The sequence below is a fragment of the Apiospora hydei genome (genome assembly GCF_038363865.1).
Source record: "Apiospora hydei strain CBS 114990 chromosome Unknown utg000004l_segment0_segment0, whole genome shotgun sequence".
Classification (NCBI taxonomy): domain Eukaryota; kingdom Fungi; phylum Ascomycota; class Sordariomycetes; order Amphisphaeriales; family Apiosporaceae; genus Apiospora; species Apiospora hydei.
In genome coordinates, this window is record NW_027117363.1 from 7,097,292 (window position 1) to 7,117,054 (window position 19,763).

Here is a 19,763-nt window from a genome sequence, read left to right on the forward strand (position 1 = left end):
CATTACCTTTTTCTGGGGCCCGCTAAACCAAAAGTCACCACAGCATCCACATTGAATGAATTCAGTCCAACTCAGCCCAGCAAAGCAAATGTCTTCTCGAGACCGGCGTGTCATCTTACAAAGAATTTCCTATTCCAACAAGAAGGCTGAACTCTGACTTCTGTCTTTCTGACCTCGTCACGACTCGCGTTGCAACTGTGCCTGGCTTGACTGTGTTGTTGATTTCGCTTGATGCTGTTGCACCTCGGTTCTGTAAGTGTCCCGTCCCCCTCCGCTCACCTCCTCTGGCCAGTGTGATGTTGTTCCCAACCGAGCTTCGGACTTGCGGCGGGATGCTTGGAAGAATTAAAAAAAAGTACAGCGATTACTTCTTGCCCAGGACTCCAATACGCATCTCGTCGGTGGTATTTCTGGGAAGCCAGAACCGCTCTCACCAAAACGAACTCGTCGATGGCCACAACACACCATAGCACAACAAAACAATATGGGAGGAATCCAAGCTGATATTCTACCTTCAACCCGCAGATCGACCCCAACCCGACAACGCAAACAGAAGCCTGCTGGGACCAGTAGGCTTTTCTGTTGCTTGCCACACCCTCTTGCCTTCTGGCGAACTTGTGTCCAGTCAAATGGCGGACAGAGTTCACGCAGCAAAGCAAGGCATTGATACCGACGCCTTGTCCCCGCGGGACGTAAACGTCGTCCAAGGACCGAACAGAGCCACCGTGGACGCCGCCAAGGTAAAAGCCGCCCTGGCTTCCAAGGCGGCTCAAAAAGACAAGGAGCATCCTCCTCCGCCCCCGGCCCAGGTTTATGAGCCGCCCAGCTCCGATCGCAGAGATGGCGCGACATACCAGGTCGGCAAGATGCTCGGCAAAGGCGGTTTTGCCGTATGCTACGAGGGGCAGATGCCTGGCCACAGGAAGAGGTATGCCTTGAAGATCGTCAAGAGCAAGATGCCGCCCAAGATGGAGCAAAAGGTTTGTCTCAACTCAACTTCCATCGGCATTTTCAGGGCTTGTCGTACTCACAGGTGATGGCGTCCAGTTCCAAACCGAGCTTCAGATCCATTCCAAGATGCGCCAACAAAACATCGTCCAGTTTTTGCGAGCATTCTCGTTTGACAACTCGACCTATCTTGTGCTGGAGCTGTGCCCGAACGGCTCTCTCATGGACATGGTCAAGCGCCGCAAGGGGCTGACGGAACCCGAGGTGCGCTACTACTCTGTCCAGATAGCTGGAGCTATCAAGTATATGCACGCCAAAGGCATCATCCACAGAGATCTCAAAATGGGCAACATCTTTCTCGACAAACATATGAACACCAAAATCGGCGACTTTGGCCTTGCTGCTTTGCTGGTTACCGGCAAGGATATGCAGACTATTCGTCGAACCACTCTATGTGGTACACCCAACTACATCGCACCCGAGATTCTGGAAAAGGCCGCAAAGGCCATGACCATATGGTTGATATCTGGAGCTTAGGCATTATAATGTGAGAGTCAATCCTAGCAAGACTTGCGTGGGAACTTTACTGACTGACTGCATAGGTTTGCGATGCTCACATCGAAACCCCCGTTCCAGTCGTCAACAACCGATGAGATCTACCGGCGAGCGAGAAACCGAGACTATGAGTGGCCTAGCCCTGAAGGGACCAACAAGTACATCAGCCAGGAGGCCAAGGAGATAGTCGCGGACATGCTCCAGGATGCCGACAAGCGACCCGACCCCGACAGCATCGTCAAACACGACTTCTTTTATTCGGGATATATGCCAAGACTCAACGAGATCACCTCGAAATTCAGAGACTACCCGCCCGACAGCGAGGACTTCTACACGATCGAGCTTACGCGCGAGATGGCTTCCCGTAATCTACAGAATCTGAAAGAAATGTCGCGGACTTGCGAAGTCGGTCCCTGGTGCAACGTCCAGAAGGTTTATGCGAGCACTTGGAAGGAGGTCGCGCTGGAAGAGAAAGCCGGACTTACCCCGATCATTCCGCTTGTCGAGGGGATTGTCTACCGCCCATATGACGAAGTTGCCAGAGAGCAGAAGCTCATGCAGCCCCAGATTCTGCCACCTCCGCAACTCCCTAGCAGATCGGGCGAGGAGTCAACAATGTCTACACAGTCGGGCCCGACAAGGTTACTCAGAGCGCCGCCGCAAAGCTTTGCAGCTCAGCAGCGAGCCCAGGGTCGACCGACAAAGCCAGCTGGAGTGGTTCGATCTCGTACGGCGGCCGAGATGGCAATTGCGCCCACGGCGAGCGGCACGGTACGATCTCGCCCCAGGCGTGAACTACCCCGGAGCAACACAGATGATAATATCCTGTCACAGCCTGCCGAGCCGGCGGCAGAGCGGATCTCACTCCCCATAAGAACCCAGGTACCAGCTTCCCGGCTTCAACCGGCTGAAGGCAAGAGGTCATATTTGATCAAGGTTGAGGAGAAAGACATCCGTGCTGCCAGTGCACCTGCTCCTGCGCCTGCGCCTGCACCTGCACCTGCACCAGTAGCTGCACCAAAGCTCGCTCCGAAAGCAGCCGCAGCTCCAGCTTCGCAAACTGAAAGCCAGATGGGCACGCTCTTCAGTCTGTCAGAACGCCAGCATACTGTCCCAGAGACCCAACCCGACGTTGTGCTTGAACGCTTGCGACGTCTTCAGGCAGAGCTAGAGCGGGCGTTGAACTCGAGATCAATGGCCATTGTTGGCAAGGCCACGACACCCTCACCGCCACATATTGTGGTGAAATGGGTCGACTACTCGAACAAGTTTGGACTGGGCTATATACTCAACGATGGCAGCGTGGGTTGTGTTCTCAAGAGTGTACCGGGCAGCGGCAAAGGCAGTAAGCCAGTAATGCTTCCTCCTTCCTGCATCTTGGTCCACGAGGCAGAGCGGCACTGCCAGCGACGTCATGACCCCAGCTACTCGGACCGGCACCAGATTGTACCTATGTCTCAGCCCATTCAGTTCTTCGAGAACAATGGTTCGACTGGTTTGTCCACGGTTTCCGTGCACCCCACACAGTTCAAAATCGGTCTGAACCCAGACGGAAGCGCGGGCAAAATCCCCGTGGGGAAGGACATCTACGACCACAGAAAGAGGGGAGCATCTAATTTTGTGGAAGAAGTTTGCCAACTATATGATGGCATACGGTCGGGACCAAGAGGCGACGGACGAAACAGGCCACGTCCAGATCCCCATGAACACAGACCCTGCGCTGCCTCCAAGCAACGTCGTGACGTTTTATCAGCGCATCGGCGACGTGGGCTGCTGGGTCTTTGCCGACGGGCACCTGCAGTTCAACTTCCTGATCACACCAAGATCGTGCTTGATGCCACTGGTACATGGTGTCACTTCTGGCATCTACCTCAAGAGGCCGCCACGAAGCTCATGGCGACTGGTGAACTGGACGAGACCGCCCTCGACGAGCGTGCCGTGCTCAGCTACCCGCTCCAGACCCTGCTCAACTTTGCTGCCAAGCCCGCGATCCGCCCAACACGCAATACCACGCGCAAACGGCCAGAGATCAACCCCATGCTGCAAGGAATCCCGTCTTCGAACGACTTCCGCCGCAAGGTAGACTTTATCAAGAATGTGGTCAAGGAGTGGGTCACCAATGGGGGCATGGGCAACAGTAACATGACCCGCGACAAGCGCCTCAAATGGGTTGGCTGCCGCGAAACAGTCCATAGCGGTCCAAGCAAGCACGTCTGGGTCACGATCGGTGCGCGCTGGGGCGATGAGAGGTTCACGGCTGTAGTCGATCCCAAGAGACCCCATGAAATTGGGGAGGATATCGAAGAGAGAAAGAAGACATCTACTACAGCTTGAAAAAGAAGAAAAAAAGGGGGTGTTGGTGATGGACAAGGGCGATCTTGGTTGTATGAACATCCAAGTTCCGAAGTTTGATGACTGGAAAGGGGTTGGTTGGACGGGGTTGCGTTGGGATCTTTTGCGCTTGCTTTTGTCACGCCGTCTACGAGAAATCATGGGGGCGTTTTGGGGATTTCACGTTAATAATGACTCCACGAGAGCCTGCTTGGGAGGGGAGGGCTCTATGTTTTCTTCTACTTCTCATCGCATGGCGTAGCGTGTGTGGAACTAGTATATACCTTGCATATTTACTAAAGACCTCTGCTGATTCATGCTTAAACCTTTCTTATTATGGCATGTGTTTACTGGTGATTGTTGACGAGGTGCATATACCTCGAGACAGAAGTAGTAATGCATGGATGTAGCAGACTTTAATAATACAGCTATAAAGGGGGTAACTCAGGTCCATACCCAGCTAGATCCAACCAGACCTGCATACTTCGTCAAGACCAAAAAGTGTTACATACGAGAAGATAATTCATGCTGGCATACTAATAAACACTGAGCCAGGGGAAGCAGTTTAGACTAAAGTTTACCGGAGTTGAAATGTGTGAGGTTGGGATTTCAAGGGGGCTGGTTTCACCATCACATAACAGGTTGCTGGCCAGACAGCATAACATCACTACCGCAGCCACTAGCCAGTTAGTTGGATAAATGCAGCACAGGCCCACGTGAGTTCAGTATAATTGGCATTATTCAGATTGTCGGTTGAGTATTGTACAGCTATCGAATCCAACAACGAACAAGGCGGGGTGGGGGAGTCTCGGTATCGTGGCTTGCTCCCTCATTCTGTCTCATCATCATCATCTCTCTCTCTCTCCCTCTTTCGGTATTTCACTCGCACGCTCAACACAAATAACAACAACAACAACGGCAACGAGCAAAATAGCGTCTCCGGTCATCTCCTCATCTTCATGCAAGCCTGCCTGCCACACGTCGTCATATCCACAAGACGTAAATGGGAAAATAGAGACATAGGAGAGAAAGAACAGCGGCGGGGAAAAGAAGAAGAAGAAAAAAACGAACGCCGGTTGTGACACGACCACCAGATAGACATTAAGGCCTTATAAACGCGACCAGGCCATATGCTTTTCCCCACCCAACGCAACGAGTCGTGAACACAATGCAAATGCAATGTCCTTCTGAGTTCAGGGAGCAATTGTGCAGAAAACGAAGAACAGCAACAAAAACAGAGCCACCCTTTCCTATCCTGTGCGTAACCGAAGAAACTTCCGCATGAAGACGGAAAACTGCCGCGTTCCTTGTCCTGAAATTTTGGGGTGCTATGTACGGACCCATCCAATCATTGTCCAGGGCCGCGAAATGCTCGATTCCAGCTTGCAATGATTGTAGTTTAGTGCGTGCTGATGTTTGACGTGCTATTGTGTGGGACATATCCAAAACGAAGCCGCAAGCTGATGATGTCGGGGCTTCCTGGGAGGCTCGGCCAAGATGGCATTAAAGGTCTTGATGATGGGCAATGCCACCGTTATTACATCACCGAACAGTCCTTGTCATCCTTGCCATCCTTGGGCGGGTTCTTCCGCATCTTCGCACTCTTAGGTGGTGCAACTTCCATAGGTGCGCCATTCCCACTGACAGCGGCACGGATTGCAGCTAGGCGTAGTGTAGCGCGCTCGTCACCAGCATCTGCTGCCTTGACGTACCAGACATTGGCTTCGAGAATATCGCGGCGGCACCCAATGCCCATCTCAGTGAAGTACCCGACAGTATATTGAGCTTTGACGAAGCCTGTGATGTTTCAGTCAGTATTGCATAGGCATCGTATCACTTCGGACTGGGCCACCTACCTAAATCCGCAGATCTGCGTGCCCATTCGTATGCTTCTTCCTCGTCCTTTTCGAGTATTGGATCAGCTCCAACTAAATACCAGGCACATAACCCCATCATAGCTCCCGCATGGCCACCCTCAGCTGCGCCAGTATAGAAATGGACACTGAGAGCGGGATCCCGCGGGCAGTTCAGCTTGCCATGTTCGTAAGCATCCCCCATGCGAAAGCTCGCCTCAGCGTGACCAAGCTCGGCTGCTTGGGTAAAAAGTTCCGCAGCATAACTCTCGTCCTTGAAGACGTCTTCGCCGTAGCCCGTCTCGTACAGTGTACCGAGCTGGTAGGGAGCGGCATTGTAAATGGTGTCGGAGGATTCAGTAGCCCGCTTCAGCCATTTGATGCCTTCACGATATCGAGTCTCGCCGAAGTCGCCGGCGAGGCAGGCCTTGCCCAGTCGAGTCATGGCGCCCGGATGGGTCTTCGATGCCGCAGTTCTTAGATACTGGATAGCCTTTGCAGGATCTTTGCGACAGCCCCAGCCAAATTCGTAACATAAACCAGCGCGGTAAGCAGATTCGGCGTGGCCGTGTTTCGCAGCGAGAATGAAGAGGGGAAATGCGGCGTTATAATCCTCTTTTCCTTTGTTAAAAAGGCCCGAAGCATACCCATCGGCGAGGTAATATTGCGCAAAAGGGTACCCGCCATTGGCCAATCGTGTGAGGATACTTTTGGCTTCACGCACTAGCTCTGCAGGAGAAGGTTGTCCTTCTTCGTTTGACGTGGCTCCCTCCTTGGAAACTTTCCTTTCGGAGTTTCGCCAAACGAGACACCTTGTTCCTGGGCTGAGGCAACGAGAAAAATGGCAAAAGAGTATTGGATCGAGGGGTCGTTGGTCTTTTTCACGTTCTGCCTGTACATTTCGAGCGTCTTCTGCGTGCTCAGCAACGAGGCATTACTCCCCACATTAGTTCGAAGCTGAGAATTGTCGATAGTGATCGGTGCTGGCGCTGGCTGGGGGTACGGAACGTTCAGTAGTTCTGCATACGAGGTTGGGCGTGCATCCGGAGATTTGCGCGTCAAGCCGGGCGACCGCCCTCTTGGACTCAGGTCCGAATAAACCGAGTACGTCGACTGTGGCCGAGGCATCGAACTCCTCCTCTGGAACGCCGCCGAAGTTGGAGTAAGATGTCGATTTATGGCCATCCCCTGTTCGTTAAGGTTGACGGTCGATGATGGCCTGGGGTCGACGTCTAGAGGGGCACTGGCGACTCTAGATGAAGCCATGAGCTGCTGGTGGTGGTATTGCAACTGTGGAACGGGTTGCTTAACAGAAGCGCTATCATCGACAACCGATTCTTCCGGCGAAGTCCCCTCTGAGAGAAGTTGACTGTCGCCTACATCTTGTGACACGGAGCTGGCGTTTGTCGCAACCGAAGACTCCGTCGATGCCATCTGCTGAGTACCGGACGACGTATCCGTGTCACGGCTACGCCGGAGACCATCACCGTTGGCCTCATTTTCACCCATACTTTCTTGGGGTGACGTATCAGAGCTTGCACGAAGCGTGCCGGTTGCGTCTGAATCTGACAGCCGTCCCTCACCCGCATGCTCTAAAGCTGCAGGCTGCATTGATTGCGCCTGCGATCCTTCAATGCTAACGTTCGAAGGTTGGGCCCAGTTGTCGGGGTGGAAACTGACACGAACTGGAGAGACCGGCGCAGCTCTCATCTTGGGAGCGTCCGGTATCGCCAGCGGGGAGGGCTTGGAGTCGCTTTCCTCAGTCCCGCCCCATTTATGGCGCTCTGGCGAACGATCGGGGCTACCGTGGGGTTCCGTTGTGTAGATCGGGTCGGAGACGGCGGATTCAGCGGCGGGGGCTGGAGGTCACGGCAGCCATTGCACAAGTCTTGAGACCGTTGACGACCGCGAGGGCGTTACACAGGATCGTCCAACCGCGGCAGCCAATTCCCATACAGCTTTGACTTGTATTCAAAACCCAAGGTACAAACGAGATCGGTTGGCTGCCCTTTTTGCAACAAAATCGACCCTGTTGCTCGAGTTCCCAAAACCACAGCCGTCCAGCAACAACTCGGGTAATTCTTTGTGCCGTCGCAACAAGTGATGTGGTGATTGTTACGGCAGCAAACGGATCAGGGGAGGCAAATGGACATGCGTAGGCCAAGATGGGCCAGGGAGTCGAAGTCGGCGTTTCGGAGTTTGATGGGCGACTTCTGACGAAAAGTGCGACAAGGGCAAAAGCTGTGGAGGGTATCTCAAAATAAGTCTGATATCTGATGCAAATGTTGGAAAGCAGCGCATATGGGCAGGAAAAGTGAATAAGACAAAGGCCCGCAGGACAAGACCAAGGCTGTTTGCGCTGGGGAGGCAATACAATAGAGGGAGGCTATCTTGGACGTCGCCGGCCGCTGGGAGAGTCAGCCAAGCAACCAGTCAGTCAAAGAAAACAACAAGAAAGTTGAATCGGAAAATAGACTTCAAGTCAGTAACGGGGGAAGGTGCAGGTGGTATGCAAGGCCCCTGGGGCGGGCACTGGGGGGGGAGGAGGCTTTAGCGGGTCGATCGCCTGCTTTTCAAACTCGTTAGGGTACCAGCCGTAAGTCATTCTCAATGATGGGGAACCGAACCAGCAGACTGGAGGAGCCTTGGGAGCAGGCGACTGTGGACTGTGGGCTGGCTGTACATACCCTAGGGAGAGTAGTCCCCCGGCTTGTACTGGCCAGGTACCAGCTAGCCTGCCGCAGAAATGGATCCCAGGTTCAAGTTCCCAACTGACTGCCACTCTGTCTGTTAACTCGGTTGGTATATTGGCCGGTATTGCGCCCCGGCACCTCGGAGCTGAACGTGGGCGAAGGGGCTGGTCTGCTTGGGGCTTGGGTGGGCCGGACCATCGAAAGACTAAGCCGGCTTGTACGAGGGAAGACTGATCTCGACAATGGACAGGACAAGGCGGCCGGACGAAGAAGGCATAATGTGCCCAATGGGAATGCGAAAATGACCACGGCTTTCTTCTCTCTTCCGCCGGATCAACTGGAGTAAAGGAATGCCATGGGTGACAACGTGTGTAGAAAAATACATGTACTTACTCAGACCGAGTGAATAGTGGATATCAACTATATTTCAGTGACTCGATTCCTACCCATAGGCAGTCACCAACTGCCAACCTGGCTCAAACCACAAACATCTGACTATGCGCAAAAGTATGTGCCTTATGTACCTACCAACTTCAGGGCCTCTGGTTATAAGAAACGGGCATCTCGAAGAAATTGGTAATGCTCAACTCTGTAGAGTAGTGATTAACCACTCACAGGATATATTTGAATCTGCACTAGGAACTGGCATGGAGAACCCGGGTACTAGCAGGTGACAAGAAGCGAGCATAGGCAGAAAGGTAGTAACAAGCTGGAGGGGACTAGTGCTGTTAGTGCATGTGTGGATGTCGTGATGTTTGTTACTCATTTCATCAGTGCGTTTCGGGTTGGTACCCAGACCATCCCGTCCATGTTGTGCTCGGCTGCATGGCCGGTCGAGGACTGCCTTCTCTCGCCAGTCTGTCGACTTCTCCTGCTAGAGGACCGGGCGATTGTGTCAAGCAATCAACAGAAGCGCCCTTGCCAATGGTGTTACGCGGGCTGCAACATTGGCGAGCGTCCCGCGTGCCAACAGGGGCCGATGCCATCCCAACGTCCGTCAAATCCTATGCAAAATCTATTCGAAAAGTCGAAGGCGGCCTGCGGGAAATTTGAAGCTGGCGGTTACCTCTGTCCCAGCTGGCCAGCCCTGCGAGAACAGAGTTGCTGCAGGTGTTCCCATCGTCCTCCCGCTCGGGATCAGCTATGTAGAACTATCGTATGAGCCGTATGCCTATGTGCTTATGGCGGCTGCAGGCCGGCCGGCCTTGAGTTTGGATCGGCAACTCAATCCCTACAGTCAGTGCATGTACTTCGTGTAGGGGTGAGAAAGTTCCACTTTGTCCAACGTCTCGACTGACGTAATGCCCAGTTTTCCCAACCACAACTGTGTATTCGGGCCTGGTGGTTATATCGAGCCGAGAAGATCTTCGCAGGCCAATCTCGCAATTCAGGGTGTGGACAGTGAAATCGTATGAGTTTGCTAGGGCATCGGTGGAGAAGCATGAGGAGAGAGCACACAATAAGTACACGATAAGTATGGAAGTCGGAGGCTCGATACAATGACAGGACACACCTTTGACCTCTTCTCGTGCTACGTGGGAACTGTCTCCGCTGGGATCAGCCGCTCTTCCGCCAGTACCAAAAGAGAGAGAGAGAGAAATTGTTTCGGTGCTATTGATAGACACATACCGAGTCTATAATATTAAGATGCATGTAAGTCCAGACACCAATGCGATGCCGCCTATCCGCAGCAGCCGCCCATTCGTACCACAGGCGTCTCTTTCTCAGCTCAGCAAGGCGAGCTGTCTTGACCGTGTCAGTTGACTGGGCGTGGTGCGTTTTGGGCATGGCATCCATGGCAGGGATTCCCATCTGTTTCCTCGTACGCAACGCCGCGCCAAGAATTGATTTGCAGTGCTTTTACTCCAACCTGGCATCGTGAAATCTCAACCTGCGGGTGGAAAAGTGGACTTGGACCCTGGAAATTGCATGATCGCAGCTACTAACAGTCGGTATCCACGCAATGATCCTTGTGCGAAAGGGGGTTGGAGGGTACTGCAAAGAGTTGACACTGGGCTATTTCTTCCAGCTACAAAGATAGTCCTTCACCAATTCCATTGGTTCCCCCCCCGCGAGATGCCATCGTAATACGGATTAAAATAAAATAAAACTTCTAAAAAAAACACGAGGAGGAAGCCATTGATACGCTCATCGAAGGGCTCAGCTGAGCGCGCCCGAAGTATCTTAGCGGGGACAGCCACGTCTGCATTGGGCTTCTGGTGTTGTTTCACCACATTGGTAACTCTCAGCCTGCAGCTGATGCATACGTACATGCCAACGTACTTCATTGATTGAAACGCATTCTGTATACGACATGTGAAATCCGATAGCCTCCACGTGGAATTCGCCGGCTTTAGAAAATGCAATCACTCTCGTATATCGTCGTAGGCATGTCTGCATCAATGCAACCTGAAGCCGGAGCGAATTTTCTATATCTGGCGGACAGCATGGGGTTCGATTCCCACCCACTATACGTACTCACAGAACGCACCTTAGAACCCCTCCATCATGAACCCCATCTTCGTAGGAAGTACCTGGCAAGTATTCACCGGAATTGACAGCTACCTTATGTACCCAATAAGCTGGTCCCTTGCCGGAGCTTGCAGCCTAGCGTCTCTCGTATTTAGCATCGATTGCATCTTTTTGGGACATCCATTGGGGGCTGGGCCATCGCCATCGCTTAAAGAGGAAGAAAGAGAAAAGAAGAAAACAAAAAGCCTTGGGCATACGAAAGATAGTCACCATGACTCCCAGGGGGCTCACAAGAAGAGTGTGTTCGAAGATATTGATCGTAGCGTATCAGAGAGTCACATCAATTCTAAGGACTCGGCTTTGCCTGATGCCGCCTGGTTACGAAGACAGCCTTCCTTAGGTGGGCCGTTGTTCCGCACAGCGGTATCCCCGGCCGGGCAGCGTTTGTTTGCACAACCTCTCACTCTGCTGTCGGATTGCGCTGCGACGTGCAATCCCTCCCTCTGAGGCTCTGACTCGTGGCGGCCACTCTTCCTGTGCAGTATCCGAGGCAAGGTTTCGAAGCACTTGATGACACCTTTCATCCTGAGATTGAGGAGAGCAAAGCAGAACATATCGGTCTTGACAGGGGTATGCCGGTTTCTAACAGTCTCTCCTCCGAGACCCTTGAATCGAAACCCGACAATGGCTGTCAAAGTCAGATCTATGGAGCTTGGTTTGGTTGTTCCAGGAGTTTTGACCATCTGGTGGAACAAGCGATGCAGTTCTCCGGCTTCAAGATCTACCGCCATCGTAAGCACGGCTTCTCCCGATCACTGAGGTCCACGTTGGAATCCAAGACTGGAATGCCAATCTCTGCTTTGATTCGCGGCGTTTGATGCGCGCGCCCACCGCGGCGATTTCATCTTCCAGATACATACTTAAATAACTTTGACGAAGAGTCGGAACTTGTATGATATTGACTGCAATATGGCTAGGCGCAAGATTCAATGTCAACCACAGTCCATCTACCCACATGCATACCCATTGATGCATTTCCACGTACGATAGACCGTGAGGAGCCGATCTAGGTGGCTGCATCTTGAATTCGTGGAACTGACTCTCGTTTGTTCCGATGCCTGAAACTGGCTGTTTTGACATGACGCTGTGCGATCCAAACCCTGAGTTATGGTTCGTTAGTGGATGACGTCTCGTAGTTTGGAAAACGCGTTATTAAAATACCTATCTGCATACCAAGCACCTACATCGCAATTGAATAAGCACCTTCAGCAGGCTTGTATAAGGAGCTATGGGGGGCTTGCTGACAATCCTTCGTATAAGGTATTGTGGGAAGGTACAGTGTAATAGCTTGAAGCTTGAATTTGAATAGTAAACCGTGCATGGAAAGACTCGGTCACACCAACAAACCGTTGGTACAAATCTGCGAGCGAGCGTTACACAGAGTAAACTACATGTAATCACCGAACATATCAAGGCTGACTGACAGTCATTGCCTACCGACTTAGTATGTATGGGTGGAATAGGACCATTTCGGCATTTGTAAGAGGCCGATGGAGGAATGGATGCTCATCCAAACTTTGTTGCCTCAGTGGCAGTTTCACTGGTTTGGTCGGCATCCGAATACAGCTCCCGAGCGAGATACTAGAGGACCTCTTTCCGAATTAGAAAGTACTCCATTTTGTACATGTATCGTAGACCATCATGAATGTGCATGATCTGCCCAGGCCGTTGCAAAGACAGCATAGTCTAAACAAATGGAAAAAGGCCAGGCTTTTTAACCGCCACTCAATTCAATGAAGCCCTGTCTGTCGGCAGGCCAACTAAGATTAGGCGAGATGCTGCTTATGCCTTCCTGATTGCACAAGTACATTGTCCGGGTCTCGCTACGGCTTTAGCCTCGTCAAAGACCCCAATGGCCGCCCCCAATAAGGATTCTTAGTCGTCCTCTAGCCTCGATGGGCTCAGTTCTAGAGTTGTGACGCTGGATGATTGGTAGGTCGTAAACACGAGAAGGCCAAAGAAGAAAAGAACGAATCAGCCAAACAGCCCCCTGGCACGACAGGCAGGGATCTCCCTCCTATACAGTGTTGAAAGAGCAGGCACAAGCAGAGGCCAGGCCCAATTGATACTGTCCCATGCCTTTCAGCTAGAATCTAGATCCCTGGCCCCCATTCATTACTGTGGCCAGGATGCAAATCGGACAAAATCAATCGAAGTGGACTTGAGCGACCACCGATTTGATCCCTTCTTCCAGCCATCTCCTGCCCAGTGCCCAGTGCCCAGCGCCCAGTCCAGTCGAGCGAGGGCGGCGACGACACCCAGCCGCTTCTCCTTCCTGTCCATCGTTCCAATTGCATCGCTTCTGTCACTATTTTCACTGATTTCTATTTTTCGCTACCTCGTTCATAATACGCATAATCTTGCATGCTTGCCTACCTTGTTACCTACTTCAAGGGACGTATTCCGCGCTCCAACCGACTCGAAGCGGACGGCCCTCCTCGCAAGGCCAGCCTACAGTCCGAACAACAAAGACCCACGTGGGTGTTGTCATTCAGCAGACGGTTCAAACTGGAAACGACGCACGGCGTCCCATCTGTCCTTCTTCCTCCTCTGCAGATTTGGCCTCGCCTGGGCTATCCGCACCTCTCATTCTCGCCTTGGAACGCTCTGCTGTCTATCGCGGTGCGCAGTGAAAGAGACGGCGACGGCGGGAAATCACTCCAATCAAAACCTCCAACCCGCGGCTTTCGTTAGCGGTCCAAGAGAGGGAAAAAGGGGAAGCGGGGACCCAGCCTCAAGAACCCAAGCAGCCCAAGCAGCCCAGAGCAGCCCAGAGCAGAGAGCCCAGGATCGGCAAAAGGCCTCTTTTTTTTTACCCACGCTTGCCAGCCCTTGCCAGCCCGCAGTTGTTGACTTGGACCTGGTGCTGCGACTTGCTTTCTTCGCGCATCAGTGGCACCTGACCCCGTCTCTCAGTCCTGCACTGCACCCGAAGCGCCCCCTGCCACCTCCCCCAACCCACACACCACACCACACCACACACTTTGGCTACGGTAGCGCTACCGACCTTGGTTTTGGTCGCAGCGCCAGAGCAGGGATCTCCCTCCTAGCTGCAGCTGACTGCCATTCTTGTTGCCCGCTGCGACGAGCCCACCCATCAATTGTACGTATTGCCTGCTTTCTTTTGACATGGCATAACAGTGGCTTGCTTGTTTCTGGGAATGGTCTGGTCTGGTCTGCCAGTTTCATTATCGCGAGAATCTCACCGTCCGTCATCTTCCCAATCCACGTTGGCCGTTTACATCCCCCTTCTCATTTTGATGCTTTGACGTCGCTTCTGGATTGTCATACGCCGATATCTGGCGTCATTTGTACTTTTTTATAACGAACCGCGCCGGTTCGCGCTGACGGAGAGGACATCTTCCCAATTGCCCGATCAAAGTCTGCTCTTCTTCTCGTGTTACCGTCATCAACAAGAGCCCGACGTTTCGCTTTAGGCCTGCTGTTCGCGGCACTGCTTGCTAATACCGCTCTTCGCACAGGAAAGGATGTCGCTCCCCGAGAGGCCGGGGGTCGGCCGTCGCACGAGACGAGAAGCTCGTATCGACAATCCCCGTCGCGGCGTAACCGCCCCGGCGATGTTGAGACGGGAGGATATTTCCCAGTCACCGGACAGGGCCATCAACGTGCGCCTTCCACCGCCTCTTACGCCGAGACGAGTGATCACCCTAACGGCACAACAGAGAGACTGCCCCTGTCCCCAGATACGGAAAGTGGCGGGTTCCCTCGTGACGAACAGACCATCTCGCGCAAAAGGAGCCTGATTCGCCCAGAGAGGAACCGCATCGGAAAAGACCACCCAAACTATCATTATCGAAAACATGCTGCGAATATGGAGGTGTTGCCGTCGTCCACTGGAAATGACCCAATTCTGGAAGACCTGGATGGGACGACGGATCTGTCGACGGCCCGCTCTCCTGACGATGGGTCAGAAAACTCGCCTCCGCGAAAGTCGCGTAGGGGTGACCCCGAAAAAGAAAGACACTCAAGGTCAAAACGGCGGCGGGCTTCGGGAGGCGGTCGGTTGGCCAAGGACGCGAGGAAGAGGCAGCAACCGAAGGAGGTCCTCAGCCCTCCTAGCCCGTGGAATTTCTACTGCGCAGTGGTCACGTTATGGTGTCCCGACTTCATCCTCAGCTGTTGTGGGTGGAAATCGAAAGCTGAGAGGCGAGCGTGGCGAGAGAAGATGGGCCTTATTAGTCTCATCTTACTCATCATGGCCATTGTGGGCTTCTTAACTTTCGGTTTCACGCAAGCGGTCTGCGGCTCACCAGTTACCCGTCTCCGCGTCAACGAGGTCGGCAACGGCTACATGATCTTCCACGGTACGGCTTACGATCTGACGAAGTCTGGGCACCCCCGGCGGACGGTATCCTCTCCGGTTGGACAAGACTTTGCCCAACATCTTGTACGATTTGCCCGAGAAACATGGTGGACAGGATGGAAGTTTTTCCAGAATGTCAACGGAAAGTGCAAGGGTATGATCACCGCGACCAGCAACTCCGATATCCCGCGCAATGCCAATGACCCTGATAGCTTGGCATGGTATTTCCCTTGCAAACCATTCAACCAGGACGGTTCCTCCAAGCCTAACGACACGGTCACTTATTACCCTGGGTATGCGTGTCACACATCTCAGGCGGCGCGTGATGAGTTCTACCTCAAGCTCCACTCCACCGCGGACGTCTTCTACAACTGGGCTGATATCAAGAACAACTCACGAAATTTGATGGTCTATTCTGGCAATGTGCTGGATCTCGACCTTCTTTACTGGTTCGATGAGAAAGAAGTGGATATTCCAGATCGCTTCAAGGAGCTGCGAGATCGAGGGACCATGGCCAACCGCCTCATTCATGGGCGTGACATTACCCGGTCATTCCAGACCTCTGCCGACAAACAACTTGCTGAATGCTTTGAAGAGATTATCAAGGTTGGCACCGTTGATACCGACACAGTCGGCTGCATTGCATCCAAGGTCGTGTTATACCTCTCCCTTGTGCTCATTCTGTCCGTTGTTGTTGCAAGATTCGGTCTGGCCATAGTCTTCCAATGGTTTATCAGCCGGAAGTATGCGGCTCCCAAAACATCACAGTCAGGGAACAAGAAAAAGAGAAACCAGCAGATTGAAGATTGGACCGAAGACATCTACCGCGCTCCGCCCCGGCTGCCTGGTGATTTAAGCAGCAGTGTAGGTGGCTCGGATAGAACCAGCAAGCGTGCCAGTACATTCCTTCCTACCACCTCGCGATTCTCAGCCGCCTATGGTGTTGACCGCAATCCTCGGCGCCCCCAGCCCACTACCATGGCTAGCCAAGCTTCCACGGGGCCGCTGTTGCACCCCAACTCTATGTATAGGCAAGGCAACGACAGCAGAGCCAGCTTCCTCAACTCAGACCCCTATTCGAGTGGCATGAACCCGGTGGATAGTTTTGGTCCTGCTGGGTTTATACACGAGGCAGTTGTTCCACAACCTCCCGCCGATTACCAGCCCTTTGGATTCCCCCTAATTCACTCGATCTGTCTTGTCACGTGTTACTCCGAGGGCGAGCTGGGTCTGCGAACGACACTCGATTCGATTGCCACGACTGATTACCCCAACAGCCACAAAGTCATCCTCGTTATTTGCGATGGTCTCATTAAAGGCCATGGGGAGACCATGACCACACCTGATATCGCTCTTGGTATGATGAAGGATCATGCAACCGCGCCCCAAGATGTCGAGGCATTCTCATACGTTGCGGTTGCCAGTGGAGCGAAGCGGCACAACATGGCTAAGATCTATGCTGGCTTCTACGATTACGGCGCTAAGTCCGCCGTGCCTCTTGAGCGACAGCAGCGCGTACCAATGATGGTTGTAGTCAAGTGTGGCACGCCCGACGAATCGAAGAAGTCCAAGGCCGGAAACCGCGGCAAGCGTGACAGTCAGATAATATTGATGTCATTCTTGCAAAAGGTTATGTTTGATGAACGCATGACGGAACTTGAGTTTGAGATGTTCAACGGTCTCTGGAAGGTAACCGGCATCTCTCCCGACTACTACGAGGCTGTTCTCATGGTCGATGCCGACACGAAAGTCTTCCCTGACAGTCTTACTCACATGCTTTGCGCTCTCGTCCGCGACCCCGATATCATGGGTCTTTGCGGCGAGACCAAGATTGCCAACAAGCGCGACAGCTGGGTCACCGCTATTCAGGTCTTCGAATACTTCATCTCCCACCACATGTCGAAGTCATTCGAGTCCGTCTTTGGTGGCGTCACCTGCTTGCCTGGATGTTTCTGCATGTATCGTATCAAGGCTCCCAAGGGTGCGCAGAACTATTGGGTCCCAATTCTTGCAAACCCCGACGTCGTGGAGCACTACTCTGAGAATGTGGTCGACACACTCCACAAGAAGAATTTGCTTCTTCTGGGCGAGGACCGATACTTGACGACTCTTATGCTCCGGACCTTCCCCAAACGCAAGCAGGTGTTTGTTCCCCAAGCCGTCTGCAAGACAACTGTCCCTGATACCTTCATGGTCCTCCTATCTCAGAGACGCCGATGGATCAACTCTACGATCCACAATCTCATGGAGCTTGTTCTTGTCAAGGACTTGTGCGGTACCTTCTGCTTCAGCATGCAATTTATTATATTCATCGAGCTGATTGGTACCCTCGTCCTGCCTGCTGCCATTGCTTTCACCTTCTACGTCGGTAAGTGGCACCGATATAGTCTGCTGAGGAGTAACACGCTAACGTTTTTACAGTCATTATTTCAATCGTACATCAGCCGCCGCAAATTATACCCCTCGTCTTACTGGGTCTCATTCTTGGCCTCCTGCGGTATTGATTGTCTGCACTGCGCACTCATGGTCCTATGTTGTCTGGATGTTCATATATCTCCTCTCTCTTCCCGTTTGGAACTTCATTCTGCCTACATACGCCTTCTGGAAGTTTGATGATTTCTCTTGGGGTGATACTCGAAAGACTGCTGGTGAAAAGACCAAGAAGGCAGGCATCGAGTACGAAGGTGAATTCGACAGCAGTAAGATTACCATGAAGCGCTGGGCCGAATTCGAGCGCGAGCGACGCATCAGGGAGAACAACTACTGGGGATCAAAGGACAACGTCGCGGATAGTTGGCCCAACGCTGATTTACCGCGGAGACACCCCTATGACGACCAGTATTACTCAGATGCCTGAGCATTTTGCGGTCTGATCGGAAGGAAGCGCGGCCAGGCGGCTCTGGTGCGCATGGGTGGTGTACAAGCGAGGAATTAGGAATTGCGGTATATATTGCCTATATATGGGGCTGAACGGACTTTACCTGTCCAGTTCACGCAGGGGCTTTTTCTTTTTAGCGGGCGTTGCTCGTTTTCTTTCTTGATTATTCGGTATAGAAAACCGGCTACTTACGAAGGCATCGAATCGGCGTCAACATTGCAGGCGAGCATTGCTGCTTTACGGTGGCAATCATGTATACAACTACCACAGATGGGATAATATCCTAGGGAACTCTTAATACCGATAATTGATATGATACATGACAACATATATTGTTTCTCAAGCCCCTTGATTATTAGTATGCCTGCATTACTGCTGCCACTCAAGGACATGCAAAGCTCAGCCACTGGCACCATGTGGAAAGATAGACAGATGGTTGGTCGTACAAGCGGCCTAGCCACTGGCTTTGCACACGGTAGCAGCAGTAGTGGCCTCTGACGCCCGAGTCGTCAGGTGGAGGGAGGTCATGACCGGCTCGTTGGTCGTCCTGTGTGCATCCGTCTACCCGTCTGCGTGTGCTGATGTTGTGCTAAGTTGTAGCCGAACCCGTATCGGTCGTGTTCGTCATGCGGGGAACACTAGATTTGAATCAGCTCTGTCGTGTCACTACTTGTGCGTGCGTATGGTGTGTGTGTGTGTGTGTATGGTAGCTTTTCGTCTGCCAGTAGTGATGGTTTCCTTTCGTGGGAAACAAGGGAAGCTTGTTGCGTTTCAACTGTTCTCCCGGTTCCCTGTATTGTACTGATGTTGACGAGCCAGGCAGCAAACATCTCACCATAGTATGCGCCAGCACTGCTGCATGGGGTTTTTTAGGTATGATCTTTGATCAAATCTAAACATAGTGACATGGAGGCAGATCACCGAGTACTAATTCTATGGTAATGCTATTGCCCGGAATATATATACATAAACATAAGTTCTCCGGATTTGTACATGCTCATTCCAAGTCTTACCGTGTACATCTGTAACACTACGAAATATGGTTGGTGCAACATAGGCCGGTCTGGAATAAGGATATACACATTTCTGGCCTAGCTAAACTTACCTGCGGCTCAATCATCATCGTCCAGATAGAGAGAAGCCATGGGGGAGAGTATACCAGTCAGCTCTCTAATTATTCTCGTTGGCCCGAGTCTCATAACCGTGACGTACGACGTCGGCGATTCTTTGCTTCAATGCCCGCAGGTGCCCACGCCCTTCCGAACCCCGGGCGTGCTGGGCATGGCCCCAGTGGTAATGCGTCTTCTTGATCGACGTGGTCAGTACGGCCTGGACCGGACGGGGGGGCGGCACTATGTGCAGTCGCTTTGAGGGCACTTTGTCGTGACGAGGTTGGGCTACGTTCGACGCCGCCGATTGGCGAGGACGAGGCGTGGATCCGCGGTGCCGGCAAGCACGGCGGGCAGGGAGACCGGATACGTCGTATGGGCCGCCGTCGGGGTGGTTGGGCCACGGAGGACCTGATCAGTACGACTGGGCGGCAGTGCGCGCAGTTAGATTCCGAATCAGACTGGGCGCGATCCATTATCATCGTCGGCATCGAACTAGCCAGAGCTTGGCTCGACCAGTGATCACAAGTGACGTGGGGA

General features: G+C 52.8%; 4 protein-coding genes across 4 annotated transcripts; 2 read left to right on the plus strand and 2 right to left on the minus strand.

Annotated features, from left to right (window-relative positions):
• Positions 1–629: 629 nt before the first annotated feature.
• PG997_004762 (uncharacterized protein) lies at positions 630–3,837 on the plus strand (the record flags this gene model as incomplete). The annotated part of the gene is made up of 3 exons (XM_066809077.1): positions 630–980; positions 1,048–1,466; positions 1,551–3,837. 3 exons carry the CDS (start codon positions 630–632, stop codon positions 3,835–3,837), a joined length of 3,057 nt encoding a protein of 1,018 aa, XP_066672695.1.
• Positions 3,838–5,371: 1,534 nt separating this feature from the next.
• PG997_004763 (uncharacterized protein) lies at positions 5,372–7,544 on the minus strand (the record flags this gene model as incomplete). The annotated part of the gene is made up of 3 exons (XM_066809078.1): positions 5,372–5,631; positions 5,691–6,416; positions 6,449–7,544. Coding segments are annotated over 3 exons (2,082 nt in total), but the record flags the coding sequence as incomplete, so codon positions are not given.
• A 3,643-nt stretch (positions 7,545–11,187) lies between these two features.
• PG997_004764 (uncharacterized protein) lies at positions 11,188–11,643 on the minus strand (the record flags this gene model as incomplete). The annotated part of the gene is made up of 1 exon (XM_066809079.1): positions 11,188–11,643. The coding sequence occupies one exon, from the start codon at positions 11,641–11,643 to the stop codon at positions 11,188–11,190; it is 456 nt and encodes a 151-aa protein (XP_066672697.1).
• A 2,430-nt stretch (positions 11,644–14,073) lies between these two features.
• On the plus strand, positions 14,074–18,093 carry PG997_004765 (Chitin synthase 4; the record flags this gene model as incomplete). The annotated part of the gene is made up of 3 exons (XM_066809080.1): positions 14,074–14,086; positions 14,395–17,604; positions 17,681–18,093. The coding sequence occupies 3 exons, from the start codon at positions 14,074–14,076 to the stop codon at positions 18,091–18,093; spliced, it is 3,636 nt and encodes a 1,211-aa protein (XP_066672698.1).
• Between the last annotated feature and the right edge of the window lie 1,670 nt (positions 18,094–19,763).